The 27,981-nt window shown below is 48.0% G+C and overlaps 1 protein-coding gene and 1 long non-coding RNA gene across 5 annotated transcripts; one reads left to right on the top strand and one right to left on the bottom strand.

Annotated features, from left to right (window-relative positions):
* NUB1 (negative regulator of ubiquitin like proteins 1) lies at nucleotides 1-27,981 on the top strand. 4 transcript variants are annotated; one of them, XM_045086364.1, is made up of 15 exons: nucleotides 1-132; nucleotides 3,343-3,460; nucleotides 6,148-6,315; nucleotides 8,460-8,518; nucleotides 9,519-9,589; nucleotides 12,265-12,447; nucleotides 12,630-12,721; nucleotides 14,905-15,011; nucleotides 20,372-20,558; nucleotides 21,260-21,367; nucleotides 22,316-22,468; nucleotides 24,384-24,530; nucleotides 25,992-26,087; nucleotides 26,726-26,903; nucleotides 27,069-27,981. In XM_045086364.1, the coding sequence occupies exons 1-15, from the start codon at nucleotides 62-64 to the stop codon at nucleotides 27,245-27,247; spliced, it is 1,917 nt and encodes a 638-aa protein (XP_044942299.1). In that variant the 5' UTR covers nucleotides 1-61; the 3' UTR covers nucleotides 27,248-27,981. The 4 variants fall into 4 exon arrangements, with proteins under 4 accessions (XP_044942299.1, XP_044942298.1, XP_044942300.1 ...); XM_045086363.1 differs by having other exon boundaries at nucleotides 6,127-6,315; XM_045086365.1 differs by lacking the exon at nucleotides 1-132 and adding an exon at nucleotides 147-324 and having other exon boundaries at nucleotides 6,127-6,315.
* On the bottom strand, nucleotides 18,682-22,320 carry LOC123393653. The gene is made up of 2 exons (XR_006608482.1): nucleotides 22,210-22,320; nucleotides 18,682-21,167 (listed from the first exon to the last, which is right to left on the bottom strand). It is a non-coding gene; the product is annotated as an uncharacterized LOC123393653 (long non-coding RNA).

Raw genomic sequence — 27,981 nt, 5'->3', positions numbered from 1 at the left:
CTGGCCGCGCGAGGGAGGTGCGGCGGCCGCAGCGGCGGGGGCGGGGCCAGCCTCACCCGGAATGAAAATAACCGGCGGCCGCTGCCGCATCCGGGCACTCGGCGGGTCGCGGCGGGCGCGGTGGTGGCGCAGGTAAGGAGGCGGCGGCGGAGCGTCCGGTCCCCGGCCCGGGCCTCACCGGCGCTGTGTGGCGCCCCCGTTCCCGGCACGACCCCGACGCCTCCCCTTCCCGGGGCGGGGCGCGGCCACGGCGGCGGGCGGTGGGCGGCGAGCGCGGAGGCTGCCTGGGGCTTGGGGACGCGCCGACGGTTCGCGCGGCCCTAGGTCTGCGCCGGGCTGGGCCCGGGGTGGGGGGCTCTGTGGAGTTGTCCTGGGGGAGGCCGAGGGACGGACGCACGCACTAAGTAAACCTCGTGAGCGAGACAAAAAGCTTGAGTGCTGACACTGCTCTTCCACATAGGTCATTTGGGATTCACATTTGCAGTCAGAGCTAGATTTTCTTTGCTATTTAATGAGAGGATGTGGTTGATTCTGCGTTTCTCTGATGGTCTGGTTCCCCATTTGTCCTCTCCTTCCCTTACTCTTATTTTTTAATACGAGAATCTTTTACTTCTCCGCTTAAGAGAAATGTGTTCTGAATATGCGTGTGTATATATGTATATTTGAAAAGCTCTGGGTAAGGGTCCCCATAGATCGATTCATTACAGAAATGAAAGCGAAAATTTTAGAGGAGTAGTTGATAACGTTTTACTTTCAGTTTGGAGCAGTAACATTAATGAATTTCCGGGCTTCCTCCCGCCTCCGGTTCCCCACCCCACCCCCGTTTTATTGAGAAATAATTGACATACATCTCTGCTTTTTTGGCTGTAATATGAAACATTGTATGGCATGCATAATGAAACTTTCAGTTCTCCAGTTAAAACTGGAAACTGGTTTATTAAACTTTCTGCTTTTGATTTGATTTCAAGTATGTATCCTCTTTTTATTTTGCTTATAACCGACATTTTTGTAAATTTCAAAACAGCAGATTAATCTTTTTATTTTTTTTAATTTTTTTAAATTTATTTGACAGACAGAGATCACAAGTAGGCAGAGAGGCAGGCAGAGAGAGAGAGAGAGGGGAGGAAGCAGGCTCCCTGCTGAGCAGAGAGCCCGATGTGGGGCTCCATCCCAGGACCCTGAGATCATGACCTGAGCCGAAGGCAGAGGCTTTAACCCACTGAACCACCCAGGCATCCCAGATTAATCTTTTTTAAACATTAAATCTCCTGCCTTTGGACCTGCATCTGTTCAGTTGATTTGGTCAGTGGGTAGAGTGTGGGGTGCACACTGCGCTTGTGAAACCCTTTGGGCCTTTAGACTTTACAAAGAGCTTGAGTCCATGCATAAGAAGCCCATGAAATGATCATCGCTCCCCATCAGTATTTTATCCAGAATTCATGAAGATTTGTGAGTAGGGAACTATGTATAGTGGTTGTGTGAGTTATTTGTGTTTCCTGCTTTTCTACGTGAGCAGCAGTTTGTTAGTGGTTGAAGATCTAGGGTGTTTTCTCATGGCTCACCTGGGTGCACAGCAGCCTCCTCTTGACGTGTTTGTTTCTTACACCCTTTCCTCCTCCCTGCACTAATAACCCTCTTTCTCCCCCCAGACCAATATGAAATAGATTCGAACTTTCTTTCTTTTTTTTTTTTTTTAAAGATTTTATCTATTTGACAGACAGAGATCACAAGTAGGCAGAGAGGCAAGCAGAGAGAGAGAGGAGGAAGCAGGCTCCCTGCGGAGCAGAGAGCCCATGCGGGACTCCATCCCAGAACCCTGAACTTTCTTTTGAAATAGTCATTTATGGGGGTGCATGGGTGACTCAGTGGGTTAAGCTTCTGCCTTCGGCTCGGGCCATGATCTCAGGGTTCTGGGATTGAGTCCTGCATCGGGATCTCTGCTCGGCAGGAAGCCTGCTTCCTCCTCTCTCTGTCTGCTTGCCTCTCTGCCTACTTGTGATCTCTGTCTGTCAAATAAATAAAATCGCTTAAATAAAATAAAATACTCACTTATGGAATACACTGAAGTTAACAAATTTGATTTTGAAATTAGGTGAACTGGGTTTTGGGGGTGTGGAATACTGCAGGCTCTATATAGAAAAAGAGAAAGTTACTTATAAGGTTATGTTAACCCTTAGATCTATTTTTTACTCTGTAGAACTTGTCTTCATCATTTAGAAGCTAATTACCCTTTTACTTTTCTAACTCCTCTGATTTGGCTGTTTGACATCTCCAGCAGCCTTCCCTACCTCTTTGAATTGCAATGCTAGTGAGAGATGAGTAGACAACTCCTTTGCTGCCAGGGGATTCTTTGGGAGAGACTAGTTACATACACAGGGCAGACAAGCAGCAAAGGATTGTGGGACAAAATGCAAAGTCCTGTGTTGTAGGCGGGAATCCCCGCGCTAGGTATGGCACTGCCTAACTTTGTGACTTTGGCTGAGTCATTTTACAGCTCGGGGGCCTGGGTGTTTTCAGCTGTAAAGTGATGATCCAACTAGTGTTGGATTTGAATAGTACATAGATCTGCTGTTGTGTGCTTATTGCAAAATATATAAAACTTTTCTAGCAAAACCTTTTAATTTTAAAAATTCAGATGTAGAGAATATTGATAATTCATGGTTCCAGCCAGCTTTTATGTTTACTCTACCAAAGTGGTTGATCTTTGTGCTAAACTCACCAAAATACAAATATAAGAGAGTTTATGTATGTATGTTGAATTGTTTATGAAAGTAACAGCTTTAAGGACTCATCTTTCTCTCATTTGATCTTTTCTCTTAGGGCAGAGAATAATAGTTTAAGAAACAGAAAAGTATAATAAACCTTGCTACATTTTAGCAACTTTAAAAGACATATTTTATGTAACATGTAATGTGTAACTATATATAGTGTATTTTAGCATATGTATAGAATGTGTATATTTTAGAGACATTTAGAGCTAGTTAAAACCCTAATCTAAAAGTAATTCAGAGGGGTGTCTGGGTAGCTCAGTCAGTTAAGCGTCTCCCTTCAACTCAGGTCATGATTCTAGGGTCTTGGGGTCAAGCCCCACGTTGAGCTCCCTGCTCAGCAGGGATCCTGCTTCTCCCTCTCCCTCTGCCTGCTGTTCCCTTGCTTGTGCACTCTCTCTCTGTCAAATAAATAAAATATTTAAAAAGAAAAAGTGATTTAGATTAAACAGGAGAGGGAGGTGTGGAGGGGAGCTCTTCTTAACCACACTGAATGCATCAGCATGTTTGGTAAGTTATGAAATGCTTTGAAATGTAGTGTGGAGTTTTGCTTATGTACTGTTTTGCTTTCAAGAATGGCGCAAAAGAAATATCTCCAAGCAAAATTGACCCAGTTCTTAAGGGAAGACAGAATTCAACTTTGGAAACCTCCATATACAGATGAAAATAAAGAAGGCAGTTTGGCATTGAAGGTATTTTCTTTCAAGACATAAATAAATAGCAGTGTTGTAAATCTCCTTGGTAAATAAGATTCTGAAGTCCCCGGAAATTTCCAGGTTTAACTGTGTAAATTTTTGGCATAACCAAAAGTATGAGTGATAACCAGGTACCCACTTTACAATTGACAGACTTAATTTTTTGTTTAGTAAGATTCTATTCATATGAGAATGGTCTCTAATTCTATTCATATGAGAATGGTCTCTAATGGCACATACTATTTTTAATACCTTCACAGTGTTACATGAAATTAATAACTTGGGAACTGATTTTACCCTACTGGTGCACAGTACTAATGGACTAAGGGCATGTATTTTGTGTTCATGGGGAAGAGCTGGCTGGTTCTCTGTTCTCCTTGCTATTGTGGTTTGCTCTAAAACAATGGCTCCCATCCCCCAGCTTTTTTAATACTATGGCTATCTGTTCATTTGTCCAAAATACACTTTTCTAATACTTCCATCTCAATTTTTTTTTAAAGATTTTATTTATTTATTTGAGAGAGAGAGAATGAGAGAGAGAGAGCATGAGAGGAGAGAGGTCAGCGAGAGAAGCAGACACCCCATGGAGCTGGAAGCCTGATGTGGGACTCGATCCCAGGACTCCAGGATCATGACCTGAGCCGAAGACAGTTGCTTAAACAACTGAGCCACCCACGCGCCCTTCCATCTCAATTTTTTATGGCAACATCAGAAATGGCGTTGTTTTACATGGAGTGAGGTTTCTAGAAATTGAAGTTTGCCTGCTTTTTCAGGCAAAAACGTTAATCATTTTTTTTTTTTAAGATTTTTTTTTTTTAATTTATTTATTGACAGAGAGAAATCACAAGTAGATGGAGAGGCAGGCAGAGAGAGAGAGAGGGAAGCAGGCTCCCTGCTGAGCAGAGTGCCCGATGCGGGACTCGATCCCAGGACCCCGAGATCATGACCTGAGCCGAAGGCAGCGGCTTAACCCACTGAGCCACCCAGGCGCCCAAAAAAACGTTAATCATTTTTGACAGAAATCTTTTATATTGGAGTATAGCATGTACTTCTTTGCTTTCTCTGTCCAAGTATCCTGAGATAAATGATGGATTGTTTATCAGGAACTAAAGATTGTCACAAGGGCATCACATTATCCAGTGCAGTGACACAGTGATGTGCTTGGGAGGGAAGAGGTTTCCTTCCTGTCTTTCCCATTCCTGACAGGCCTCACTTTTTATTTTTTGCAACCCATCTTGTGACCTTTTTTCTGAATTTACTTGTAGTAGTCCCTTGGCTCCGAAGCTACCTATGGCACAATAAGAGAGTTATTTGGTCTTCGTCCCCAGTACCTGACATGGAGCTCCTAAAACCCTTGGAATATTCCCAGTGGTAAAGGGGATAGGAGCATCTTTTGTTCTAATGAGGCAACTCTTGGTAGTGCCTTCAGGATGGGGCTGGTGGCCAAAGAGACCAAACTTCAATTAGAAGATGAGAATTTTAGGGGGCCTGGGTGGCTCAATTGGTTAAGCGTCCGCCTTCAGCTCAGGTCATGACCTTAGGGTCCTAGGATGGAGCCTTGCCTTGAGCTCCCTGCTCAGTGCAGAGTCTGCCTCTCCCTCTGCCCCTCCTCCATTCATGCTCTGCACACTCTCTCTCAAATAAGTAAATAGAATCTTGGAAAAAAGGGAGAAAAAAGATTAGATTCTCAGCCTACTTTTCAACCTTGGGGAGAGGAGAGGCTAGCAATTGAGTTAATCACCGGAGGCCATTGATGTAATCAATCATGCCCACTGTAATGGAGCTCTTAAAAGCCCTTAAATTATGGGTTTCAGGGAGCTTCCAGACTGGCAGACAAACCCATGTGCTGAGAGGGTGGCACGCCCTGACCCTCAGGAATAGAAGCTCCTGCACTCAGGACCCTCCCAGACCCACCTGTGTGCCTCTTCACCTAGATTTTCATCTGTGTCCTGGGATCATCGGGCTGCCTGCTCAGCAGGAAGCCTGCTTCTTCCTCTCCCACTCGCCCTGCTTATGTTCACTCTCTTGCTGTGTCTTTCCCTGTCAAAGAAAGAAAGAAAGTTATTTAAGTCTAATTTGACTTGTTCTCACAAGTTAGAAAAATGAGAATGTCTTCTTTGTGTTGTTTTTTTTCCTTTTGGTCTCCTCCCATGGAGTTGATCACTCCATGGTTCCTTAAAGTAATTTATAATGCATTACAGTGACATAAGTCATGGCCCACTTTTCCTTTACCCCTAGAACAATCCTAGGGGTATTTTCACATCTTCTGTTTTGTCTGTTTTCCTATTCTTTGTTTTTATTTTTCCCTGGATCCTTTCTAGCCTCTGTATCTCTCTAGATGCCAAGCCCATCTGGATTTCCCTCCGATGAGCTGACCACCAGTCAGCAGTTTCTTTTCTTTTCTTTTTGAAGATTTTATTTATTTATTTAACAGAGAGAGAGATCACAAGTAGGCAGAGAGGCAGACAGAGAGGGGGAAGCATGCTCCCCGCTGAGCAGGGAGCCCGATGTGGGGCTTGATCCCAGGACCCTGAGATCATGACCTGAGCCGAAGGCAGAGTCTTTAACCCACTGAGCCACCCAGGCACCCCATTTCCTTAGAGTCCTTCATAAGCTGTTCTGTACTGTGCCCCTTTTTTGAGTTGGCACTACATTGATCTCAGAATTCTGATTTTGCTTCACAGGACCTTGCTAAGAAGTACTCTGACAGGCTAGAATGTTGTGAAAATGAAGTAGAAAAGATAATCGAAGAAATACGTTGCAAAGCAATCGATCGTGGCACAGGAAATGAAAATTATAAAACAACAGGAATTGCTACAATTGAGGTCTTTTTACCTCCACGGCTAAGAAAAGTGAGTGTTTTTCCAAAGGAGTACATGTAGCAATGCTTTGTTGACTTAGTGATAAATTATGATTTTTTTTTTTTAAAGCTACAATCCAAAGTGAAAAGTTCTTTTAAGTAACTTCGCATGCTGAATGTTTATCAGCTTCCGAGTTAATTTTGGGATTTTTAAACTGGAACATTTACAGGGTAGTTTTGTCCCTCTTAGGCCTCCCAAACTTCACAAAGCTACACATCAAATGCTTACCTTTTCTAGAGTTTGAATGAGCGTTTAGAATATTGGGAATAAAGAGTACTTCCGGTTTTCCCAGACCGTGCACAGTAGGACACATCAGCAAGGATGTCTCCCTTTTTTCTCTGCTGGTGGAGGCTACAGGGTAGTCAGCTGAGTGCTCAAGCAGGGCCACCTCCTGTCAGGGCCATGTCCTCAGTAGTTCAAGTCCAGAAGTGGCATTGGGGCAGGGTACCCAAAGATTGCTGGCCTCTGAGCACTATTCAGTGTTAATCATTTTCAGAAGATGTGAAAATATATAAATATGTGTGTCAGAGCTCCCACAGGACCCAGCAGTTTCACTCTAAGAGAAATGAAAACTGTGTCTGTGCAGATGCTTTGCTCATGAATTCTTATAGCAGCTCTGTTCACAAAAGAGCTCTGTCTAGCTCTTCCTAGTCAGAAGGTGGACACAGCTCAAGTGTCCGTCAGTGGTTGAGCAGATAAATGCACTGTGGCCACACGCTGGAACATCCTTCAGCCACGAAGAGGAGTGGAGTGCAGACGCAGCGTCGATGTGGCGGAACCGCAGAAACGTTATGAAGGAAGCCAGACACCAGCGCCACGTGCTGTATAGTTCCATTCATACGAAACGTCTAGAATGAGTAAATCCATGGAGACCGAGATGAGATTAATGGTTGCCTGGGGCTTGGGGGATAAAGGGAGAGACTAGGGGGCATAAAATATGGTATTTCTTGGAGAGTTGTTTCAAGTTCAGAACTTGAAAAAATTCTGAAATTTGATCATGGTTGTGTAACTTTATAATAATGGAAACCACTGACTCATATTTTAAACAGGTGAGCTTTATGAAATGTAAATTTTATCTCCTTAAAACTTGAAACGATGTCTAAGAAAAATATAGACCTGTATGAGAAAGAGAAAATTACATATGTGTCTACCTCAGGATGCCCATTCATGAATTCAAAGGGTAATATACAAATAAAGGCCTCTTTGCTAGTATGCAGCACCTGGGAAGCCAGACCACCAGTCAGAAAGCTGGCTGGCGAGTGTGGAATCTGAGCAGGTTTGCATGGTCTCCTGGGCTTTCGTAGTGGTGCCGCTTTTTCCTCCCGAGCACAGCCAGCGGGGAATGAAGAGGTTCCAAGGTGGCGTCTCTGTCCACTCCCTGCTCAGTGGGCACGGCTGGGTTCCCTGAGGGTGGCTGTGGTGCCGAGGTGGTGGGCTGGGCCCTTGTGTCATGTAGGCCAGCTGTCCGTGAGTGAAGGCACATCACAAACCCCTCTGAGCATCTTGCTTCCCCCCAGAGGCTGATGCCCTTCCTGGGGTGCACACTTCTACCCCCCTGAGGGCTGCTAGGTCACAGGGTCAGCACGTGCCAGGTCGTGTGCGGTAGCTTTTCCGCCCCACGTGCCTCATTTCAGTCCCTAACATTGATACCAACTTTCCTGATTTTCTAAATGGAGTAATAGCACCACAAAGTGTCATGCCGAAGTACATTTTCTTTCTTCTTAAAAAATATTTAATTTAAATTCAGTTTAGTTAACATATAGTGTATTATTAGTTTCAGGGGTAGAATTTCGTGGTTCATCACTTGCATGTAACACCCCGTGCTCATCACATCACGTGCCCCCTTCGTGCCCATCCCCCAGTAGTTACCCCATCCCCCGACCCACCTCCCCTCCAGCAGCCCTGTTTTTTCCTGGAGTTAAGAGTCTCTTAGGGTTCGCCCCCCTCTCTGTTTTTATCATGTTATATTTTCCCTTCCCTTCCCCTAAGATCTTCTGTTTTGTTTCTTAAATTCCACATATGAGCAAAATCATCCTGTATTTGTCTTTCCCTGACTGGCGTAGTTTGCATAGCAAACAGTTTCTTCCATAGAGTTCCTTCTGTACAGTTTCTTTTATTTGCCTTTTTAAAAATAGGATAGGAAAAACCTGCTGGAGACCCGGCTGCACATCACTGGCAGAGAACTGAGGTCGAAGTAAGTATCTGGCTGCCCGGAGCCGAGAGCAGCTGCGGCTGCTCGTGGGGTCCTTTGACAGTCCTGTTAGACAGCTGGGCGGGGACCATTCTCCTCACTTAGTGGAAAGGAAAATTGAGGCGTGGCCACTGCAGAACGCGATCAGGCTCACACTGGCAGTTTAGGCCAGAGCAGGAACTCCAGACTGGCACCATTTGCCTTCCTTTCCTGACATAACTTGAGACCGGCGGGAGCTCTGCCTCCCACCTAACAGGTACAGATAATGTGCTTGAATAGTGAGTGAATGATAGAAATAGAGACAATCATCAGATCATTAGTTTTGATTTCATTTCTTAGCGCGTTCATCACTTGCTGTGACATTCAGCAAAGTGTTTTAGCCACATTCAGGCTGTTGGCCCATCTGTAAAAGAAAACATACCTGTCACATACTGGTGACAGTCTTACTCTTGAGACCCGTTTGGTTATGTCATCCACGTCTGTATTTTTAAACGGCAAGTGTTTTGAGTACCTCCAGTGCCAGCCGGCTCTGGTTCTGAAGCTCTGGTTCTGAAGCTGATTTTCTTGTTTTCTTTGGTCTACCTGAGGGTTGTTAAGGGACAGATTCAGGAATCCTCATTCATTCAGCGCACAGGAGCAGATTGTCTGGAACAAGTCTCTGTTACGGGCTTCTCCTAGGAGGCTGCAGGAGCCTAGAGAATGGATTTTCTCCGGACACGCGGCGAGGGCCGTCCTCTTGAGATGCACATTCCCCGCGCGTGATTTCCACTTGATGAGGAAACAAGTAGTAAAGCAGATAGTTGAAGAAAGAACATTGTTTCTTACACAGTTTCAAGTAACAGTCTAGAAAGCTGGCTTTATCGTGAAGTGGTGTTTGGGAGACGGTACATCGAAATACTGGGCGTTCCTAAGGGAAATGTATAAAATAGTGGTCATGATTAAACTCCATTTCTCAGATAATAATAAATTGATTACCTGTAGCCTGTACTGGTTTATTTTACAGAATTGCTGAAACCTTTGGATTTCAAGAAAATTACATCAAAATTGTCATAAACAAGAAACAGCTTCAACTCGGTATGTCATGGCAAAGTGCAGATTGTCTGTCGTGTTAGTACAATGACTGCATCTTTTTTCTCACTGTTTATCTATTCACAAATTTCTGGTGGCTTTACTGCATGTATACTCTAAAACAGGTTACTGTAGAGCTGATTAAAATAGAAACATAAAGCTGAAAACAACCCTTCTAATCGGTATTTACCGTGTGTTCTGTGCTAGTGGAGAAAAGATGCTCGTTGCATTTCTGAGGAAATTTACAGAACGGGAGTGTACGTGTGCTCAGAGTGAAATGGGGGTTCCAGTAAGTTCTCTCCAAGGCAGACGGGCTGAAGCTGAGTGAAGGCAGTGGGGCGTGTTCCGATTGAGAGAGCCTCATATCTGGGGCCCCCTGATGTGAATTTGAGCAGTTGAAAAAGATTTGGTAAGGCTGAGTGTAGGAAGTTGGGGGGAGGGCGTACTCTTTCAGGATGGAGGGCCACACACAGGCCACAGTGAAAAAGTTACGGCAATGGTTCTCAACCAGGGGCAGTTTTGCCACCGGGGACCTTTGGAAAGATGTGGAGACCTTTTCGGTTATCATGACTGGGCTGTGGGGTGGGGATGGAGGCTTATGCTCTTGTCACTCAGGGAGGCAAGACCAGGGATGCTGCTGGACCATCACACAGCACAGGACAGCTCCCACGACAGAGACTTACTTGGCCCACGATGGCCGTAGTGCTGTTGTGTAGAAAACCTGGGCTCTGTGAACTCGTGCAGTATTAGAAGGTTCCTCCCAAGAGAGGCTGGAAGCCACAGATGCTGGGGGGGTGATCTGAAACATTTTGGTTTTAAACATTCCTGTGGGTGCAGGAGGGGAATGGACTTGCAGGAGGCATGAACGGACTTGGGAGACCAGCTAGCTGTTGCAGCCACTCAGGCAGGCATTACAGCCGGTTTCCAGGAGGCTCGTAGGGCTTAGAGAGTCAGGCTCACATCCTAGCTTGGTGGAACGCAGCCTGCACACGGCCCTAGCCTGCCTTCTCTGCCAGCCATTCCCCATTGTCTGTTTCCAACGTCATGGATAGCTTTTCACTGTCCACTCATCTCTGTGACACTTCTGTTCCTGGTATTTCTTCACTGGGTGGAAACCCTTGATTTCATTTTTATCAGAGCTGTCAATTTCCACCTTATATCGTTTGTGTTTAAGTAAGGGCTTTCCCCAAGCCCAGGGCCTCACGGTCTTCTACGTTTTCGTGTATTAATTAGCCTAACCTGCCTGAGGTCTGCAGTCTGTCCACAGCCCCCTTTATATAGGAGTAAAGGTGAAGGATGCAGCTTCTCTAACATCCCCTGCTAGACTTGCCTTTGCCACACTGACCTGTGGTGCCTCCTTTGTTAGAAGTCTTTTTCTGCACTTCCCATCCTTTCCATTTACCTGTAGGTTTATTCCTAGACCAGAACCCTAAAGGGTTTTTTTATTGGGGTATCATGGACAGATAACATTATATTAATTTGAGATGCACAACATAATGATTCAGTGTTTGTATATATTGTGGAGGGCGCACAATAATGTCAGCTCATATAGTGAAACATTTTTTTTCTTGTGATGAGAACTTTTAAGATTTTACTTCCTAGCTATGTTAAAATATACAATACAGTATTATTAACTGCAGTCATGTGCTGTGTGTTACATTCCAGGACGGACTTACTTTGTAACTGGAAGTTTCTGTTTTTTGACCACCTTTACCTACAGAGTTTTTTTTTATGATTGTGGTTTTGTTGTAGTTTTAAAATCTAGTAAGATAAGGCCTGTTCTTGGCCCTTCTTTATTGAGGTGACTTGGCCATTGGTGTATCTTTATTTTTCTTCATAAATGTTAGAATGTTTGTCAAGTTTCTCAAGGAAAAAAAATTTAATGAAGTTTTCCAGAAAAATATTCCAATTTATATACTTATAGTTTATAGTATCTCATTTTTAAAAAAGATATTTATTTATTTATTTGACAGACAGAGATCGCAAGTAGGCAGAGAGGCAGGCAGAGAGAGAGGGAGAAGCAGGCTCCCCACTGAGCAGAGAGCCCGATGTGGGACTCGATCCCAGGACCCTGAGGCCATGACCTGAGCCAAAGGCAGAGGCTTAACCCACTGAGCCCCCCAAGCACCCCTATTTCATTATTTTAAAATCTATATGCATCTGTGTTTATTCTTCATTTTAGTGGTTTATTTGCATCTTTGACTTAATTTTTGTTGGGTTTGTGTATTCTATTAATTTTTCACAGAACCAACTTTTGATTTGGTGAATATACTTTCATTCTGTTTCATCACTGTCTGACACAGTCTTTATTCCCATTTTATGTGTAAGGCCCTGGGTGTTAAGTGCTTTACCCAGGACCACAACGTTCAGAAGAACCAAAGAGGTTTGCTTTTAGCTACCACAGTGCGCTCCCCCTCACAGTTCCCCACTGCACTGTGCCTTCTCCCCTGTTGCTGGGAACGGGGGGTATTATTTCTCCAGTTGGAGGATATGGATATTAGCCTCCGCTTACCAGTGACAGAATTCTGCAGCCAGACATCGGTGTGTGCTCACCGAGCCTGGGGCGTGGTGGCTCGCGAGTACTCGCGCGGCTTTAAGAGTTCCATTGAACAGAACGGACCGTCACCAGTACACAGTGTATTTTTGGCTCTTTTCGTGAGAGGCATTTCTGACTTTTACAGGGAAAACCCTTGAGGAACAAGGCGTGACGCACAACGTGAAAGCCATGGTGCTTGAACTCAAACAGTCTGAAGAGGATGTGAGGAAACACTTCCAGGTTGAGGAGGAAGAGCAAAATGAAGCCGAGCTCAAGGAAAAAAGGATCCAGAGGACCAAGAGAGGCCTGGAGATACTGGCGGAGAGAGGTGCGCAGAGCGCTGGCTGCCCTCTTTCCCTCTGGGCTGGAAGGGGCTGGGGGGCGGGGAGGCGGGGGGGCGCCGTGGTCACAGGTCGCAGGGACTTTCCTTCCCCGCAGTCTCATACTCGTCATGTCCCGTCACTGCGTTCTGGTGTGGGGTTAACAGACTCCCTTTCGGTTCGGTTGCAGCTGAGACGGTGGTGGATCCCGAAACCACACCGTACTTAGACATAGCCAACCAGACAGGCAGATCGATCAGAATTCCTCCGTCAGAAAGAAAGGTAAGTACTTCAGAAGTTTACGGCTGAAGCTTTGATTTGCTGTCAGAACAGAAGTGGTTTTCTAGCTGTTTTGTCTTGGACTGTCATAAAGGACTAGAAACCGTTTTCTACGGGAGCTTCTAATCAGGATGGAAGCCTGTGACATGCACCTGCATCCCCCAACTCAGCCTGCGACGTTCAGTGCCGTAGAACAGAATAGCTTGGTGGCATGTCCCGCAGCAGGGGTGACCTTCCCAGCAGACGTGATCCACTGCCTTCCGCATAGGAAGCTCCCCGTGGCAGTGCTGGTTTGGGTGTTTTTTTGTTTTTGTTTTTGTTTTTTACCAGAGGGCATGTCCTCTAAGGGATAGATTAGAATAGGGAGCTGGGGGCAGGAGGAGGGGCGTGTAATTTGGGGAAAAGCCGGACAGGTGATCCTGCCATCTCTCCCCTGCCTTTCCAGTAATTTGGAATAGGTAGGAGGTGGTTTTATCTTTGAACACATCGCAGGGGGTCTTTGCAGGAGCATTCTACAGCTGGGACCCAGAGATCAGTCTCTGAGCTGGTCCAGTAGCTTCCGATAATAAAGAGCTATAATGACTGTGGGTCAAGTCCATTTTAATTGTTCTGTCTTTAAAGGACAAGTTAGAGTAGGCTTCACTCCATGACTTATATGGTTGAAAATGAAGGATTAAAGTTAAGTTTTAATAAGAACTTGGTAGCTATCAGTGGACTGATGCTATTTTATTTTTAAAATGTTGGTAGTTACTTGCCCACAACTCTCTTATATTAAGTGATGATATCCAGGGGCACCGGGCTGTGGAGTGTGTGACTCGATCTCGCGGTTGTAAGTTTGAGCCCCATGTTGGGTGTGATTTAATTTTTAAAAATCTTAAAAAAAAAAAACAACAAAAAATGATATCCAGACTTCTTGGAAAACCTTTACAAAACTGAATTATATGAAAATTTAAATTTAAATATTAATGAACTTAAAAACATTTTTGGATTGCCCTTTCTTTTTTTCAAGTAAGCTCTGTGCCCAATGTGGGGCTTGAACTCAGAGCCACAAAATGGAGAACAGCACCCGCTACTGACTGAGCCAGCCAGGCACCTGTGGATTGCCTTTTAAGAAAAATTGTTCTAGGAATACTGGAGTTGACAGAAAAAAACTTGATTAAAATTAGGAAGCGAGGGGCGTCTGGGTGCCTCTGTCGGTTAAACATCTCCCTTTGGTTCAGGTCATGATCCCAGGGTCCTAGGATTGAGCCATGTTTGTGTGTGTGTGTGTGTGTGTGTGTGTGTGTTCGTTCATGTCCCCCGCCTCAGTGAGGAGCCTGATTCTCCCTCTCCTCTGACCTTCCCCTGCTGGTGTGCGCATGCGCGCTCTTTCTCTCTCCCTCTCTCTCAAATCTTTATTTAAAACCCAAAAACTAGAAAGTGAAATGAATGCTTTTTTTTTTTTTTTTTTTAAGAGCGCATGAGGGGCGCCTGGGTGGCTCAGTGGGTTAAAGCCTCTGCCTTTGGCTCAGGTCATGATCTCAGGGTCCTGGGATCGAGCCCCGCATTGGGCTCTCTGCTCGGCAGGGAGCCTGCTTCCTCCTCTCTCTCTGCCTGCTTCTCTGCCTACTTGTGATCTCTGTCTGTCAAATAAATAAATAAATAATCTTTTTAAAAAATAAAAAGAAATTAAGAGCGCATGAGCAGGGGAAAGGGCAGAGCGAGCGAGCGAGCGAGAGAGAGAATCCCAAGCAGACTCCATTGTGGAGTTCAGTGCTCGGTTTTATGATCCTGAGATCAAGACCTGAGCTGAAACCAGGAGTTAGGTGCTTAACTGACTGAGCCTCCCAGGTGCCTCATGAATGCTTTTTTTCAAAGGGATACAAGCATTACTGGCTGCTTGTTTATTTGTTCAGTCTTACTGAATACTAGAAATAGATCTAAATCAGCAGATACTGGAATAAACTGATGGAAACAGACAGACAGGTGCGGGTTATGACCCTGTCAGCCACGTTAAATTGAGTGCTTGATCTCAGGATTGAAATGAAATGAAGCTTTGATTATGTTTTTCTTAATTTTGGATTGAATTGTGATCTTGGGTTTTTAAAAAATCTTTATTTGACTTCTCTAGACTTGATATGCTTTTCATATAATCTGTTTTATTACAGTTTGAAGTAATGTTTTTTTTTTAATTTATTTTTTTCTAGGCCCTTATGTTAGCTATGGGATATCATGAGAAGGGCAGAGCTTTCCTGAAAAGAAAAGAATATGGAATAGCCTTGCCGTGTCTGTTGGATGCTGACAAATATTTCTGGTAGGCACTTTTGTACTTGGTGGTACCCGCCTTAAGGAAGATAGTCCAGGTTATAGCGCTGTCCTCTGCCCGTGCGCGTCAGGCTTCAGCTTTCCGCCCAAGACAGTCGTGTATGTAAAGAGAGTAGTTGCAGTGTAGACCAGTTTGTGAATTATTTTATCTCTTCAGATTGCTCATCTCTTCCCTGTAAGGAATTTCATAAACACACACTTGTTCTGTTTGGATAGCCTGCCCGTAGCAGCTCTGTCTGTGCCGAGTTGGCAGCTTGTGCGGTCCGTCCTGCAGTCTCCACCAGCTGGTTCCCCGGGCGGCTTCGATGTGGGTGTTCAGGATCATTCCCAAGTCCATTGCTTCATTAGGGGCTGCAAACAGTGACACCTTATTTTTCCTTCTGCATTTATTGCTGGGATTCTTCTGAAAGGAAGTATTTTTCCTCACTGGTCTTTGGTTACAATGAGGTACAGTTTGTAAAGGAGGAATAAAATGCTTGGTTCTTTCTTCTTATTTTCCCGTTTTCAGAATAAATGAGGTGCTTCCCTTGAATTCCCTGAAGAGGATATCACCAGTGAGGTTTTTCTTTCCTTCTTTTTTTTTCTTTTCTTTTTTTAAATTATCAATATGAACTCAGATTTTAACACACTTGACATTTTTCAGACCTCCGTACTTAAATTGACCATTTGTGCCCAACACGTGGGTCCTGTGCTGCATCTTTTGGACCCGATCCCAGTGGTGGCTGGTGTCCAAAGGTGTTCCAGACTCATCCTGCACATTTCTTGCCCCAGACCAGGAGTCAGCAGTTCCCAGAGGCTCCTGATTCCTCTTGAGAGAAATGGTGCCGAGAGACTATAATCTGGCAGAGGAACTTGAAAAGTAGCCTTGTATTTAAAAATGGTCAAAAGTTAACAACTTTAGGATTATTTTCTTTTCCATTTTGATGAAACCCCAAGATCTACTGTACACCTGAAGCGGATAAATATAAATGTTTATAGTTTGCCAAGCATATTAGCAGCAAGCACCCTTGGGTTTTAAGTGAACAAACCCCAATTTAAACTAACTTAAGCAAAAAAAAAAAAAAAAAGGATATTTGGCAAGGAGGCGGCAAATCTGAAATGAGAACAGGGCTGGTTCCTCTCGGGTTTCTCACTCCACTTCTTTGTTCCTGCCTCTGGGCTGCCTTCATTCTGTTCAGCTGAACACGGTGCAGGCTCAAAGTTCGGTCCGTCAAATGCAGATGCATTTTTCATTTCCTTCCATAATTGTAATTTTTTATTATGGAAAATTTCAAACATATATAAAAATAAAGACAGGTATAGTGAATGCCTATGCATTTTTTAAAGATTTTATTTATTTGACACAGAGAGTGAGCACACAAGCAGGGGTGCAGCAGAGAGTAGGGAGCCCGATGCTGGGCTCGATCCTGGGACCCTGAGATCATGCCCTGAGCACTGACCTGACTGAGCCGTTGAGGTGTCCCTCCTTCAGCAGTTCCTGAGACATGGTTGGTTTTGATATGTCTCTGTGAGCCTTTGTCAACCTTCTTATCCCAGACAAATCCTCAAAATAATTTTCAGGTCTCCAGGAAGCCCTGAATAAAAATAACTATATCTTCCGTTCACAGTACGTTACCATGTTCAGTAAGTCGTAGATACTATAACCCAGTCACGGTTGTCAGTGCCTCCGTAGAGAATGACACTTTTCCCCTGTAGCTCTCGTTAGTCAGGCTGACTTATTAGCATCAATTTAGTGAGAGCGCGTCCTCTCCGTGGAGGCAGTCGGCGCGGGCGCAGGTCAGGGACGAGGGTGGAGGAGACTGCGGTTCTCTTTCCTTTCCCACCTCCAGGCAAGCTGGCAGGTCTCACAGGACTTCGTTCCGCATCGTGGGAATGGTGTGTAGGATATGAGCAAGCGCCCTTTCTTCCCCTGTTCACAGTGTCAAGTGGGAGTTCTGCTTTGGCCAAGAGGGATCAAGAGGGACCACATATCCTCTCGCCTCAGACAACGGAAAATTTGGGCAAAGTGTGCAAACACCTCAGTTTTCTGGCAGTATAGGACAGCGATCCCTAAGGCGGGGGAATAAGCGAGGGGAGCCCTGGGACTGTTTCCTGGGGCTGCCTCGGGAGCGGTCGACTGCAGTGCAGGGACAAGAAAGCCAGGTGGGGCCTCCTGCTCTCCCTGGAGTTGCAGAAATGGAGCTGGGGATCCAGGGAGGCCGCAGCGGGAGAGGGGAGAGCAGCCTGGGGCAGCAGGTCCCAGAGCTTCAACAGGTCTCCTTGGAGTATTCTGTTGAGTAACGATCCACACTTGCGTGTGAGGAAACCACCCCAGGCAGGGGAGGTCAGCACCCGAGAGGTGCAGAGAGCAATCTTTAGCGCTCAGAAGGCCAAGAATAATGGCGACGATCAGAGCCAGAACCACAGTGACAAACTTTTTGATTGATCCGGGGACATCACCGGGAGATTTCAGAAGGGTCTTGCCTCCACAGTAGGGCAGGATTCTCTCTGAAGGCTGCTGTGGTCCCACCCGACAAAGCTTAAAAACAAGCCTTAAAAGGATCATCTGCATCCCAAAGTAGTATTTATCACAACACAGAAGCAGGCTCCGGTGAGAAGTTAATGGTCAGGCAAAGGTGCAGGGAATACAACCCGTAGTCAAGAATGGAAACAGACCGGAAGTGACACGGACGATGGAAGATAGAATCCGTCCGCTGGGGCATTGAAACGGTTGCTGTAACCGAATTCCGTACGTTCTGGAAGGTAGAGGAAGGACGGGGCATGTTAGACGTGCAACGCCCACCAGAGAACTGCGCGGGCACTGTGGGCACACGAAGCGCAGCCCACTGGGTGGGCTTTGGTGCGGACTGGACGGCACTGAAGAAAAGATGGGTCCGTGCGAAGACAGGGCAGTAGAAGTGCTCCAGCAGGAAACTGAGCAAAGACAGACGGACACAACGTCCTGAGGTGGTAGGGCGGTTTCAGGTGACCCGATACGTGGATCACTGTAGTCCCTGAAAAAGGAAGCAGCTGGGCTCCCCCGCAGAATCTTAAGAAATAATAGCCAGAATTTTCCCCAGTTGGTTAAAAACTGTAAACCCCCAGATAAAAGAACCGCAGTGAGCCCCCAGGACCAGAAATAGGAAAAGCATCACCGAGGTGGACTGTGATCCAACTCCTTCAAGCCAGTGATTGAAAATGACTTTAGTCAACCTTTCCTGAAAAAAGAATGGAGATATATAAGCTTACTTGGCCCTTCCTGAAACTGGTACCTTTATTTTACATAAAAATTTTAAAATCATAAGGCAAATAGGATACATTTTGTTAATTGACTTCAGCTCAAGTGGGATTTAATTTTTCTAAAGCTAGATTCAGTAGGCTTTACTTAAATTAATGTTGCTTATTTATTTTAATTAATTTTTTTTAAAGATTTCATTTATTTATTTGACAGAGAGAGATGACAAGCAGGCAGAGAGGCAGGCAGAGAGAGAGGAGGAAGCAGGCTCCCTGCGGAGCAGAGAGCCCAGTACGGGGTTTGATCCCAGGACCCTGAGATCATGACCTGAGCCGAAGGCAGCGGCTTAACCCACTGAGCCACCCAGGCGCCCCTTAGTTAACGTTTTTAACATGAAAACTTACTGATCCTTGAGTGTGAAAGCTATTAAAACCATAGGCCAAGGTAGTAGTAATAGAATTATTCTCTAAGGTACAGTTTTATACATGGCTTTAACGTTTTTATCTGAGTGACATGATCAGGTTCAAATACAGCCCTAATAATTTCTGAAGTGTTGATTTCATGATCCCTTTTATATAGGGCTCTACCTGAAGAGAAAGTGTTTTTGAAACGAAAAGAACGACATGTCCTTCGCTAGTCTGAGACCTGTGCGTGTTGTTCATGCTGCCTGGTAGTCCCTTCTGAGCTGAGCTTGCACACGTGGTTCTATTTTTACCTGAAATGAGGCAGTTTCTGCCTTGCTCAGCATGCATATTAAACGTGAATGAGCCCACATGCACAGGTAGGGCTTGAAAACTGTGACAAAATGTCCCCTGCTTTCTTAGGGACGGCAGGATTGTCTTCTCTCCTAGAAAATGAGTCTAGAATGTGAGATCACACCACAGTCCACAGAGTTTTTCCTCGTCCTCAAAGGCAAGTTCTCAGGCTGAGCAGGTGTTTCAGAGACTGTGTCCCCTGCCCAGGCAGGGGCTTGTGTGCGCACGTGTATAAAACACAGTGGGCCCCTTACATGACCTTCGCAGAGAGCAGACACTATGACTGAAGGATGCGACAGATGACCGAAAAGCCCGCTCTGGTGTATTTCTCCTGCACTCAGGAGACTCCCACTTCACGGTGTCCACGACTCCATCACATTTCTTTGGTTTTCCCTTGTTTCTTCCATGTGGATTTTCATAGACAAGGTGGGAAGCTGGAAGGCGCGTGGATTCTGCAGTTTGTACAAGAGCCATCTTCCCTTTAAGAGAAGACCCACGAAAACACAGGCGAGGCCTTTCAAGTTTGTACCGAAGGTTTTCCTTTTTTGTTGACAAAGTTCCAACTTGAGGTCTAGGGATGCATTATGAATTTCTAAAAAGCATCTTTTAAAAGCAGAATAAATAAGCTTGCTGTCCATCTTTGCCAACATTCCTTTGTCTTGTCGTCCCCTTTCTCTGGGGCTGGGGACAGCCACGGAGTAGCATCCAGTCTGTACCCAGCCCCCAGCTCAGCTAAGCATTTAGAGCCTGGCATCTTCTCAGTCGTGTTTCCTCCCCGCTTGACTGTGGTTGCACATGAATGTCTTGTTTTCATCAGGGGAGGCATTCACAGCAAGTGGTGATTTGTGGGGGGTCTTTAAAGCACTGGTTCCCCACTTTGGCTGTACCTTAGAGTCACCTGGGGAGATTTCCAGAACAAAACATCCAGGCGCTGTCTCCAGAGGCTTCTGTTACAGTTTGATGTAGATGGGGTCCCAGCACCAGTGGGGACCAAAGAAAGAAGAAAATTCCTCACTCGCAGCTCATTCTGATTCACAGTCAGGGCTGGAAACCTTTGCTTTAAGCCATGGCCGCCTCAAGTTTGCTGACCTCATGTTTGCTGATGCAGTGACGTCAGTTTTCCACTCCCTGCTGAACCTCGCTCCCAGCGTAGCAAGGGGGTGGGTGTGTGTTAAACCATTATTCCTGAGCCCTAACTGCCTTTTACCCATTGGGAGAATTCCGATGATGAATACGGCTCCCTTCGTAGACACTGGGGTCTGTGCTCTGGAGCAGTCGGTCTTTGGGAATAACAGCAGAACCTGGGGAAGACTTGCAGCGATCCACAAAAAGGTTTTTAACGCTCCTCCTCTGTGACGTCCCTTCCTCTCGCGCCCGCAGCGAGTGTTGCAGGGAGCTGCTGGACACCGTGGACAACTACGCCGTGCTGCAGCTGGACATCGTGTGGTGCTACTTCCGCCTGGAGCAGCTGGAATGCCTTGACGACGCGGAAAAGAAATTAAACTTGGCTCAGAAATGCTTTAAGAATTGTTACGGAGAAAACCACCAGAGACTGGTCCACATAAAAGTATGTTACTCTGATTTCTTTTGTGTATTATTGAGCCCGTTTCTACCATTTGAGTTTATTCCTGATAACAAATGCTGACTGCTGCCAATGGTGATTCGACAGTAGCGTGCGTGGCGCTCGTCCAGCTGTCCTCTCATGGGATTGCGGAACGTGTTGCAAGTTGGGCTGTAACTTCGGTCTGGGCGGGGTGGAGCTGGAAGCCCAAGTTGTCCAGCCCTAGAACCCCGTCGATGATCACCCCGGCCGAGAGAGCTGGTGACTGTGTTCAGTAGAGTTTCATGGAAGATTTAAATGCAGAAAAAGACATTTTGAATGGTAGCCGTGGACACGAGTGAGTCAGAGCTCAAGAGCTGTGATTCGAATAAGGATTTTTCTAAGGGGATTTCCACAAGTCATCAGAATTCGGCTTGGAAATCTCAGAGCAGTGTAAAGCATCCCCGGTTTGGGCTTTGGTCTACTTCCTTACTGACCGGAAGGACCAGGCACCCAGGAGTCCTGGCACCATTTCTTCCCTGATGGGACGGGGGATGTCCTCGTCCTCTGGGATCTTTTACTTTTGCCCTTAGTGGTACGTGAAGATAGAAACGTTTTAGGCGTGCAGTTTTGCCCCTGTAAAGATGAAGGGATTTACAAGTGTGAATGTTACAGATCTGTACTTAGAAATAAGACAGTTTTATCCTTTTTCCCCCCAATAATTTTAGGGGAACTGTGGGAAAGAGAAGGTATTGTTTTTAAGACTTTACTTGCTTCAAGGTATCCGAAATTATCACAGTGGAAATGGCGAAGAGGCTCGTGACTATCTCAACAAGGTAAGAAAATGAACACTCCAGAGTTGTAGCCATTGTCACCTGCGTTTTTTTCCTTCCCCAAATATCCAGTATTTCATCAACTCAGTAGTTCGTGACTAGTGAGAACACACATCTGGCCCCCGTGCCCTCTGCCTCACACACGCCGGCACCATACTTGCATCTGTTAGGGTGCGGGTGAGGTGCTGTCATGAGGAAACCTCAGAAAGAGGGGGCTTTAACTGGCTGCCGGTGTCCGTGCCTCACCTGGTGGTGAGACGGGGAGCCGGGGCTCCGCCAGCCTGTGTGCAGCCACCCCCGCCCCTCCTGTCAGTCCTCTTCCAGCCAGCAGAGGGGGCAAGAGAGCGAATGCTGGCCCCCCTCTGGAAGGACCGGAAGTTGGGGCTGTCACTCCTGCTACAGGCCGCTGGCCTAGACTTAACCACCTAGCTACACCCATTTGCAGGAGACAGCGAGAAATGCCCTGTGAACAGCTCCCATTCAGGGGATTTTGTTACAAAAACAGAAAAGATCGCAGCTACTTAGCCTGTTTCCTTCTGTTACGTTACCATATACCACATGGGCAGAGTGATGTCTGTATTCTTTTTTAGCTAGTTGATAATAAGCAGAGTTCAGAGTGTTTACCTAAAATCTGACACACCGGGGGCGCCTGGGTGTTTTTTAAGCGTCTGCCTTGGATTCAGGTCATGATCCTGGGGTCCTGGGGTCGAGCCCCGCTCAGTGGGGCTCCCTGGGATCGGGCTCCCTGCTCAGTGGGGAACCTGCTTCTCCCTCTCCCTCTACTTGTGTTCCTTGCTCTCCCTCTCTCTGTGTCAAATTAAAAAATAAAATAAAATCTGACATACCTTAATTCATATCAGGTACAAGCTTATTCTTTCCGGGTTTTAGCTTTGTGTTAAGCTCTAATGTTGTTAAAGTTACAGGGTTCTTGTGTTTTTCTCTTGTCTGTAGGCACGCCAGCTCTTTAAAGAGCTATATATCGATCCATCGAAAGTTCACAATCTGTTGCAGTTGGGGTTTACTGCCCAGGAAGCCCGGCTTGGCCTCAGGGCCTGTGACGGGAACGTGGACCACGCGGCCGCCCACATCAGCAGCCGCAGAGAGGTATCTCAGTGCGTTCTCGGCGACCCTGGGTCCCAGCCTTGGCATAGGTGTGAAACTTGAGGCGGTAGTAAGCCTATTTGCAAAATGCTATAGCTCTTGGGTATGAAGGAAGAGAAAGAGATTGTTCTGTGGTAGTTCTAATCACAGGGAGCGCTTTATACTTCTCTATTCAGACTGGGAAGAAGCAGGAGAAACTTGTCCTTTTTAATTGCATTACTTTCCAGGCAGTGCAGTTTCCTTAGTTTTATTCGCTGTGGTGGTGGCCGTAGCTCCCATGTACATGATCCAGGCGGCCTGTCTATGCCTCTCCTCTCTCTCCCCTCACCATGGTAGATTTCTGGAGGTCATGTTCGAGGGGGCTTCGTTTGCCCGTGGAGCCACGGTTACAGTGTGGGATGGCATCCTTAGCCAGAAACGTGAGTCAGGTCCAGGAACGATTAACAGTACGAAAGCAAAGGTACAAAACCACAATCCTACGAAACAAGTACAGATGAGTAGATTAAAAACACTTGAGATTGTGGAGTGGGAGGGCATGGTACCATATCTAATATTGCTAATTTTACAGTAGAAGAGCTGAGTTCCAGACAGAGCGAATGATGGGGTATGGCGAAGTGGGGCCACTGTTGTTCTCTGAGGAGTCGGGGCGGATTTTCTCCCACGTCCCTTCTAGCTGTAAACGCCAGTCATGGAGGTGGCCGCCGCCGCTGTGGCTGCATACCCAGTGTGCCACCCCCGGCTTCTGCCCCGTCTGGTTCTTTCGCCCAGTTTCTAGCGTAAAGGGAAACATCACAAAAATGTTCCTCCCTTGTCTCTACGTGATTACAAGGAGGACGAGCTAGGCATCTGCACTTGAAGGCACAGGGCTCTGAGGCTCCAACTTCATGTCAGATCTGGGTGAGATGAAGCCGGAGTCCCGTGGCTGCTGGCCGGCAGCACCTTTCTGTGTGTGTGAATGTTCTGCACGATTCTTCCAGACTATAAGTGGAAGAACTGAAATCGGAAGCAGAGGGTGGGGCAGGGGAAAGGCAGCTTACGCGGCAGTGGGTGCGACTCCCAAGTCAAAATGCAGGCGCTGTGGAGTCACCTCGCTGGCCTGTGTGGCTGTGGAGTGTGCACGGCAGTGGCAGGGTGGGGACGTGGGGCCGCGGCATTGGGACCCTGAGACCATGACCCGAGTCACTTAAGTGACTGAGCCACCAGGCACCCCCAAAATCTGTTTTTTTAAATGAGATTTGTTCTTAAATTCTGCACTCTCCTGATTGGGGTTGGGATGGGAGAGAAGCGGCTAGAACTCTCTGTAGCCCTTCTCAGGCTCTTGCAGCAACAGAAGGCACTTCTGAGCTCAGGGTCAAGAACTGTGGACTTCGATGACCTTTGTTTCCTGACACTGAGCATTCTGGAGGTTTTAAATGGTCTCACAGGGCCTCGGAAGTACGAGGAGTGGCGTGGGTAGATCTCCGTGTTTGGTATCACCCAGGACGCTGCCCCCCCATCGCCCAACCCCCATCCGGACTCCACATGTTAACAAGATCCCTGGGAATTAACCAGGGGCCAAGAAGCCCTCCCAGCCATGCAGGAAGCTCTTCTGCGCCCCCCTGGAAGAGGGCCCAGCAGCGATGAGCTCCCTGTTCTCAGCGGCCTGCTGTGGTGCTGGGTGGTGGCAACCGGGAGGCGCTCCCCTCCAGCCGGGATGGCGGTCTCCGGCTCGCACTGGCCTGCCCCGAGAGCAGTGCCGGGCCCCCTGCCCTCGCAGCCCTCTTGCTGGTGATTTGGGGAGCCGTGTGGAGGGAAGTTCAGCCCCTTCTTTTGTTTTCCACTTTGCCTGGCAACCCCCAGAATCCTACTGAGTGTGGATCGAGCAGGCTTCTTACAAAGTCTCAGTTTCCAGTTCCGTGACTTTGCTGTTTTCCTAAAGGAATTGGCCCAAATAAGGAAAGAGGAAAAAGAGAAGAAAAGACGCCGGCTGGAGAGTATCAACTCTTTGAAAGGAATGGGCTACTCCACGCACGCGGCCAAGCAGGCCCTGTATCAGGCCGCCGGGAACCTGGATGAAGCCCTGAAGGTAGGCCCCCAGCCCTGGCCTGCCCTGAGCGCCCCTGCTTGCGGGTCGGGGGGCCCCTCCTCCGCTTACACTCCTCTCCAGTGTCCTTCCGTGGTGCGTGCAGTCCCGCTTCCCGGGCCATTCTGCTCTGTCCCAGTTTGAATCTAAGGGTCAGGCTCCCGTTCTCGAACCCAGGGACAGAGCCAGAGTGGCGGAGGCCAGGGGGCAGAACTGTGTGTAAGGTTTCCGTTTGCAACACCGAGAGTTTAGCAGTGATGTGGAGAATAGTGAGGAAAGTTGTAGGATGGTTTTCTTTTAATTAATGTTCTGTTTGAATATCGCTTTATTTATTGGTTCATTCTGCACATGCTGGCCTCAGGGAGCACACACAGTACTGGGAGACAGAATGCAGAGCAGGACAGACCACCGTGGGGTCGGCACGTCGGGGGCAGAGGGGACGCGGAGCTGTGGAGGAGGACCCGCGCGGGCCGGGCCAACGGGGTGCCTCTCCGGGCAGTGTGGGGGGCGGTTGGCGCACGGAAGCTGGGAGCTGGGGGGAGCCGCCGGGGCTGTGGCTGCTAGGGCTGGGGCCAGGTGGGCAGGGGTGCCCTTGTCTGCCCTGCTGAGGAGTTTGCTGTGGACCCTGCCTGCAGCGAGGAGCCTGCCCTGCCTTGGCCTTTTATTCCAAGACCGCCGGTCCATTCCTCAGAACTTTCCACAAGTAAATATGTTTATGTTTATGTATTTGTGTGTATATAAGCACACACATTACATATAAATGTATAATTTATAATTAGATTTGAGTATCTAGTGTGGCCTCCTGTGTTGGAACAATATAAAGGCAGGAAGTTCTGACTGGGGGTGGGGCTGATGCGGCTGTGCCCTAGGCTTGACTACACGAGTCGCACTGTGACACATGCCACCAGTCTAGAAGTATTTAAAGGGACGTTCTCCAGAGGGCTTGTAAGGTTGAGAGTAGGTGTTGTGTGGTATGAAAATCCGTGGTCAAAAAGCTCTGCTGTCCTCGACATTTTAAATCTAGCTCGTGACCCTCTCCAAAGAGAAACGACACGGGTCAGCCCTGCAGGGTCCGAGAAACCTTCATCGCCCTGCGCGACCTGTCGACCCAGGGGCTGAGCTCTGACACAAGGGCTGTTTTCTTGGTGGCCTTCCCCCATCGCCCCCCACCGGCTCTGGTCCCTTCCTGCCTCCTCAGAAGGGACGTTTATCCTGGTCGTCTTGTTCCTCCCCAGACCTCAACTCAGATGCTCTCTTCGCAGGAAGCCTTCTTCAAACGCCGGCAGCCCCCTGCCGCCTGGGCTCGGGGGTCCCTTTTCTCTGCTTCCTTTGCGCCCTTGGGCCCTTTGCCCGGTGCCCCACAGTGTCCTGCCCTCGACTTGCTGGTGTGTCTGTGGCCGTGTCCGCCCAGCACGGAGTCGGTGAGCAGGTGGGAGCGATGAGTAAATTCCTGTGTGTTTCTAGATTCTTCTCAGTAATCCTCAGATGTGGTGGTTAAATGATTCAGATCCTGAAACCAGCAGCCATCAAGAAAGTCCTTCCCAGGAAAACATCGAGCAGGTAAGCGAGGATGTACCTGTGGCCTCCACCGCAGCTTGCGCCGGGGTGGCCAGGGTGACAAGGCTGGCGGCAGGACGGGGCTCCAGGAGCGACTCAGGTCCTCCTACAGGCCAGCCAGGCTCACAGCCGTGGTGATGGACAGGAGGAGAGCGGGCGGGCTCCCCTTCGAGAGCAGGAGATAGAGCCGCTGGAAGTTCTCTGTAGACTTGCCTCCTCTCGTGTGCCCCGGGACGTGACACGACTGCTGCTGCCTTCAGCGCGTGTCCCTGCCAGTGACCTCAAAGGATGTCACCGTGGCGCTCTGTCCCCACTTCCCTCCCTGACCAGCGCACCAAGTGTGTAGGGACCACCTCTCTGAAGGCCCCGGTCACCGGGAGGAGCACGTCCCGCCGGCCCACAAGCCCGCTGCCTTTCTGCGAGGACCAGGCTCGGGCGTTTTGGGCACAGGCTTCCTCGATACCTCCCGGGCGGCGCGGGCACACACTGTGCTGCAGGGCGGTGAGGCAGGAGGCCGGTGCCGTGCGCACGCCGGGGGTTAGACGCATATTCCCTGGAAGGCTGTTCTCCGTGGCCAGGGATTGGGCAGGAGCGCTGGACGGGGGTCGGCGCGGTGTAGCCCAGCCCGTGTTCTCCCCTAGCTGGTGTACATGGGCTTCGATGCGGTGGCAGCTAACGCCGCCCTGAGAGTGTTCAGGGGGAACGTGCAGCTGGCGGCCCAGACCCTGGCCCACAACGGGGGGAGTCTTCCTCCAGACCTGCAGCTCGCGGCCGAAGACGCTTCCTCCACGCCGTCCACGTCCCCTTCCGACTCCGCAGGTAGGTCTGGCTCTCAGAGCTGGGAGATTGGCAGGCCGCATGCTAAGCGGGGGGGCGGCCACAGGTGTGGCCAGGGCCCTGGGGACGGGGGTCAGCTCCGTTGTTCTGTGGCATGTCCTCCCTCTGTTCTCCCCCGTCAGCTGTGACCACACTACTGCGTTGCAGGTACCTCTAGTGCCTCAACAGATGAAGATATGGAGACAGAAGCCGTCAATGAAATATTGGAAGATATTCCGGAACACGAAGAAGATTACCTTGACTCAACTCTGGAAGACGAAGAAATAATTATTGCAGAGTACTTATCCTATGTAGAAAACATAAAGTCGGCAACAAGGAAAAACTGAATAATGAGCAGAAATACGTACTGAGTTTCTGCTTATAAAGTCTATCATTGTGAAAAGTCGAACGCAGGTCTTTTTTTCCTTCTTGTATCTGATTTTGCTGCAGGGATGCTTCCTCCCTGGGTGTAGGAGGGGCAGCGGGGAGCAGGGGCTGCTGTGAGGGTGAGGCGGGCCGGGGAGGGACAGGTGCGCTCCTAATGCTGAGCCTGGGGAAGTCGCTGCCTCTGGCCTGGTCCTCCTCCTCCCGGCAGCCTTCTGGCCTTCAGATGCTGCAGCCCTAACCGGGTTTTCTCTGCTTGGTCTTCTCTGGTTTCTTTTGACCAAGGAATGGGAAGGGCAGTTACTTCTGGAGTGTAGGTGGCCCCTGGGGAGGGTCTCCGGGAGGAGCTAATGGGGGGGAGCACCCATCCATCTCTTCACTTTGCCGGCGCTCCTGCCCCACCGAGCTCACTGCTGGCTTCCCTGCCTCCTGCGCTGCAGCTCTGCCTGCCTGCTTTGGCCTCGCCGGCCCCTCCCTGACATGTCCTTTCAATCTTCAACCATTCCAAGCTCTCTGGGGGCCGAGGATGAGGGATCAGCTACAGTAGCTGTACCAGACAGTGGCAGGCTGGATGTCCATGTTCTACACGCTTAGTTTAGTAACGTGTATTTGAAATTCAAGGTTGAAGTGAAGAATTTATATCTTTTCAAAATTCTTTACAAAAATAAAATCTTTCATTAAATGGGGAAATCTTAAA

The sequence above is a fragment of the Mustela putorius genome, unplaced genomic scaffold, assembly GCF_011764305.1.
Source record: "Mustela putorius furo isolate JIRA1106 unplaced genomic scaffold, ASM1176430v1.1 tig00000929_pilon_pilon_pilon, whole genome shotgun sequence".
Classification (NCBI taxonomy): Eukaryota; Metazoa; Chordata; class Mammalia; order Carnivora; family Mustelidae; genus Mustela; species Mustela putorius.
Note: the sequence above shows the minus strand (reverse complement) of the source record. Positions and strands in the feature narration are given on the sequence as shown.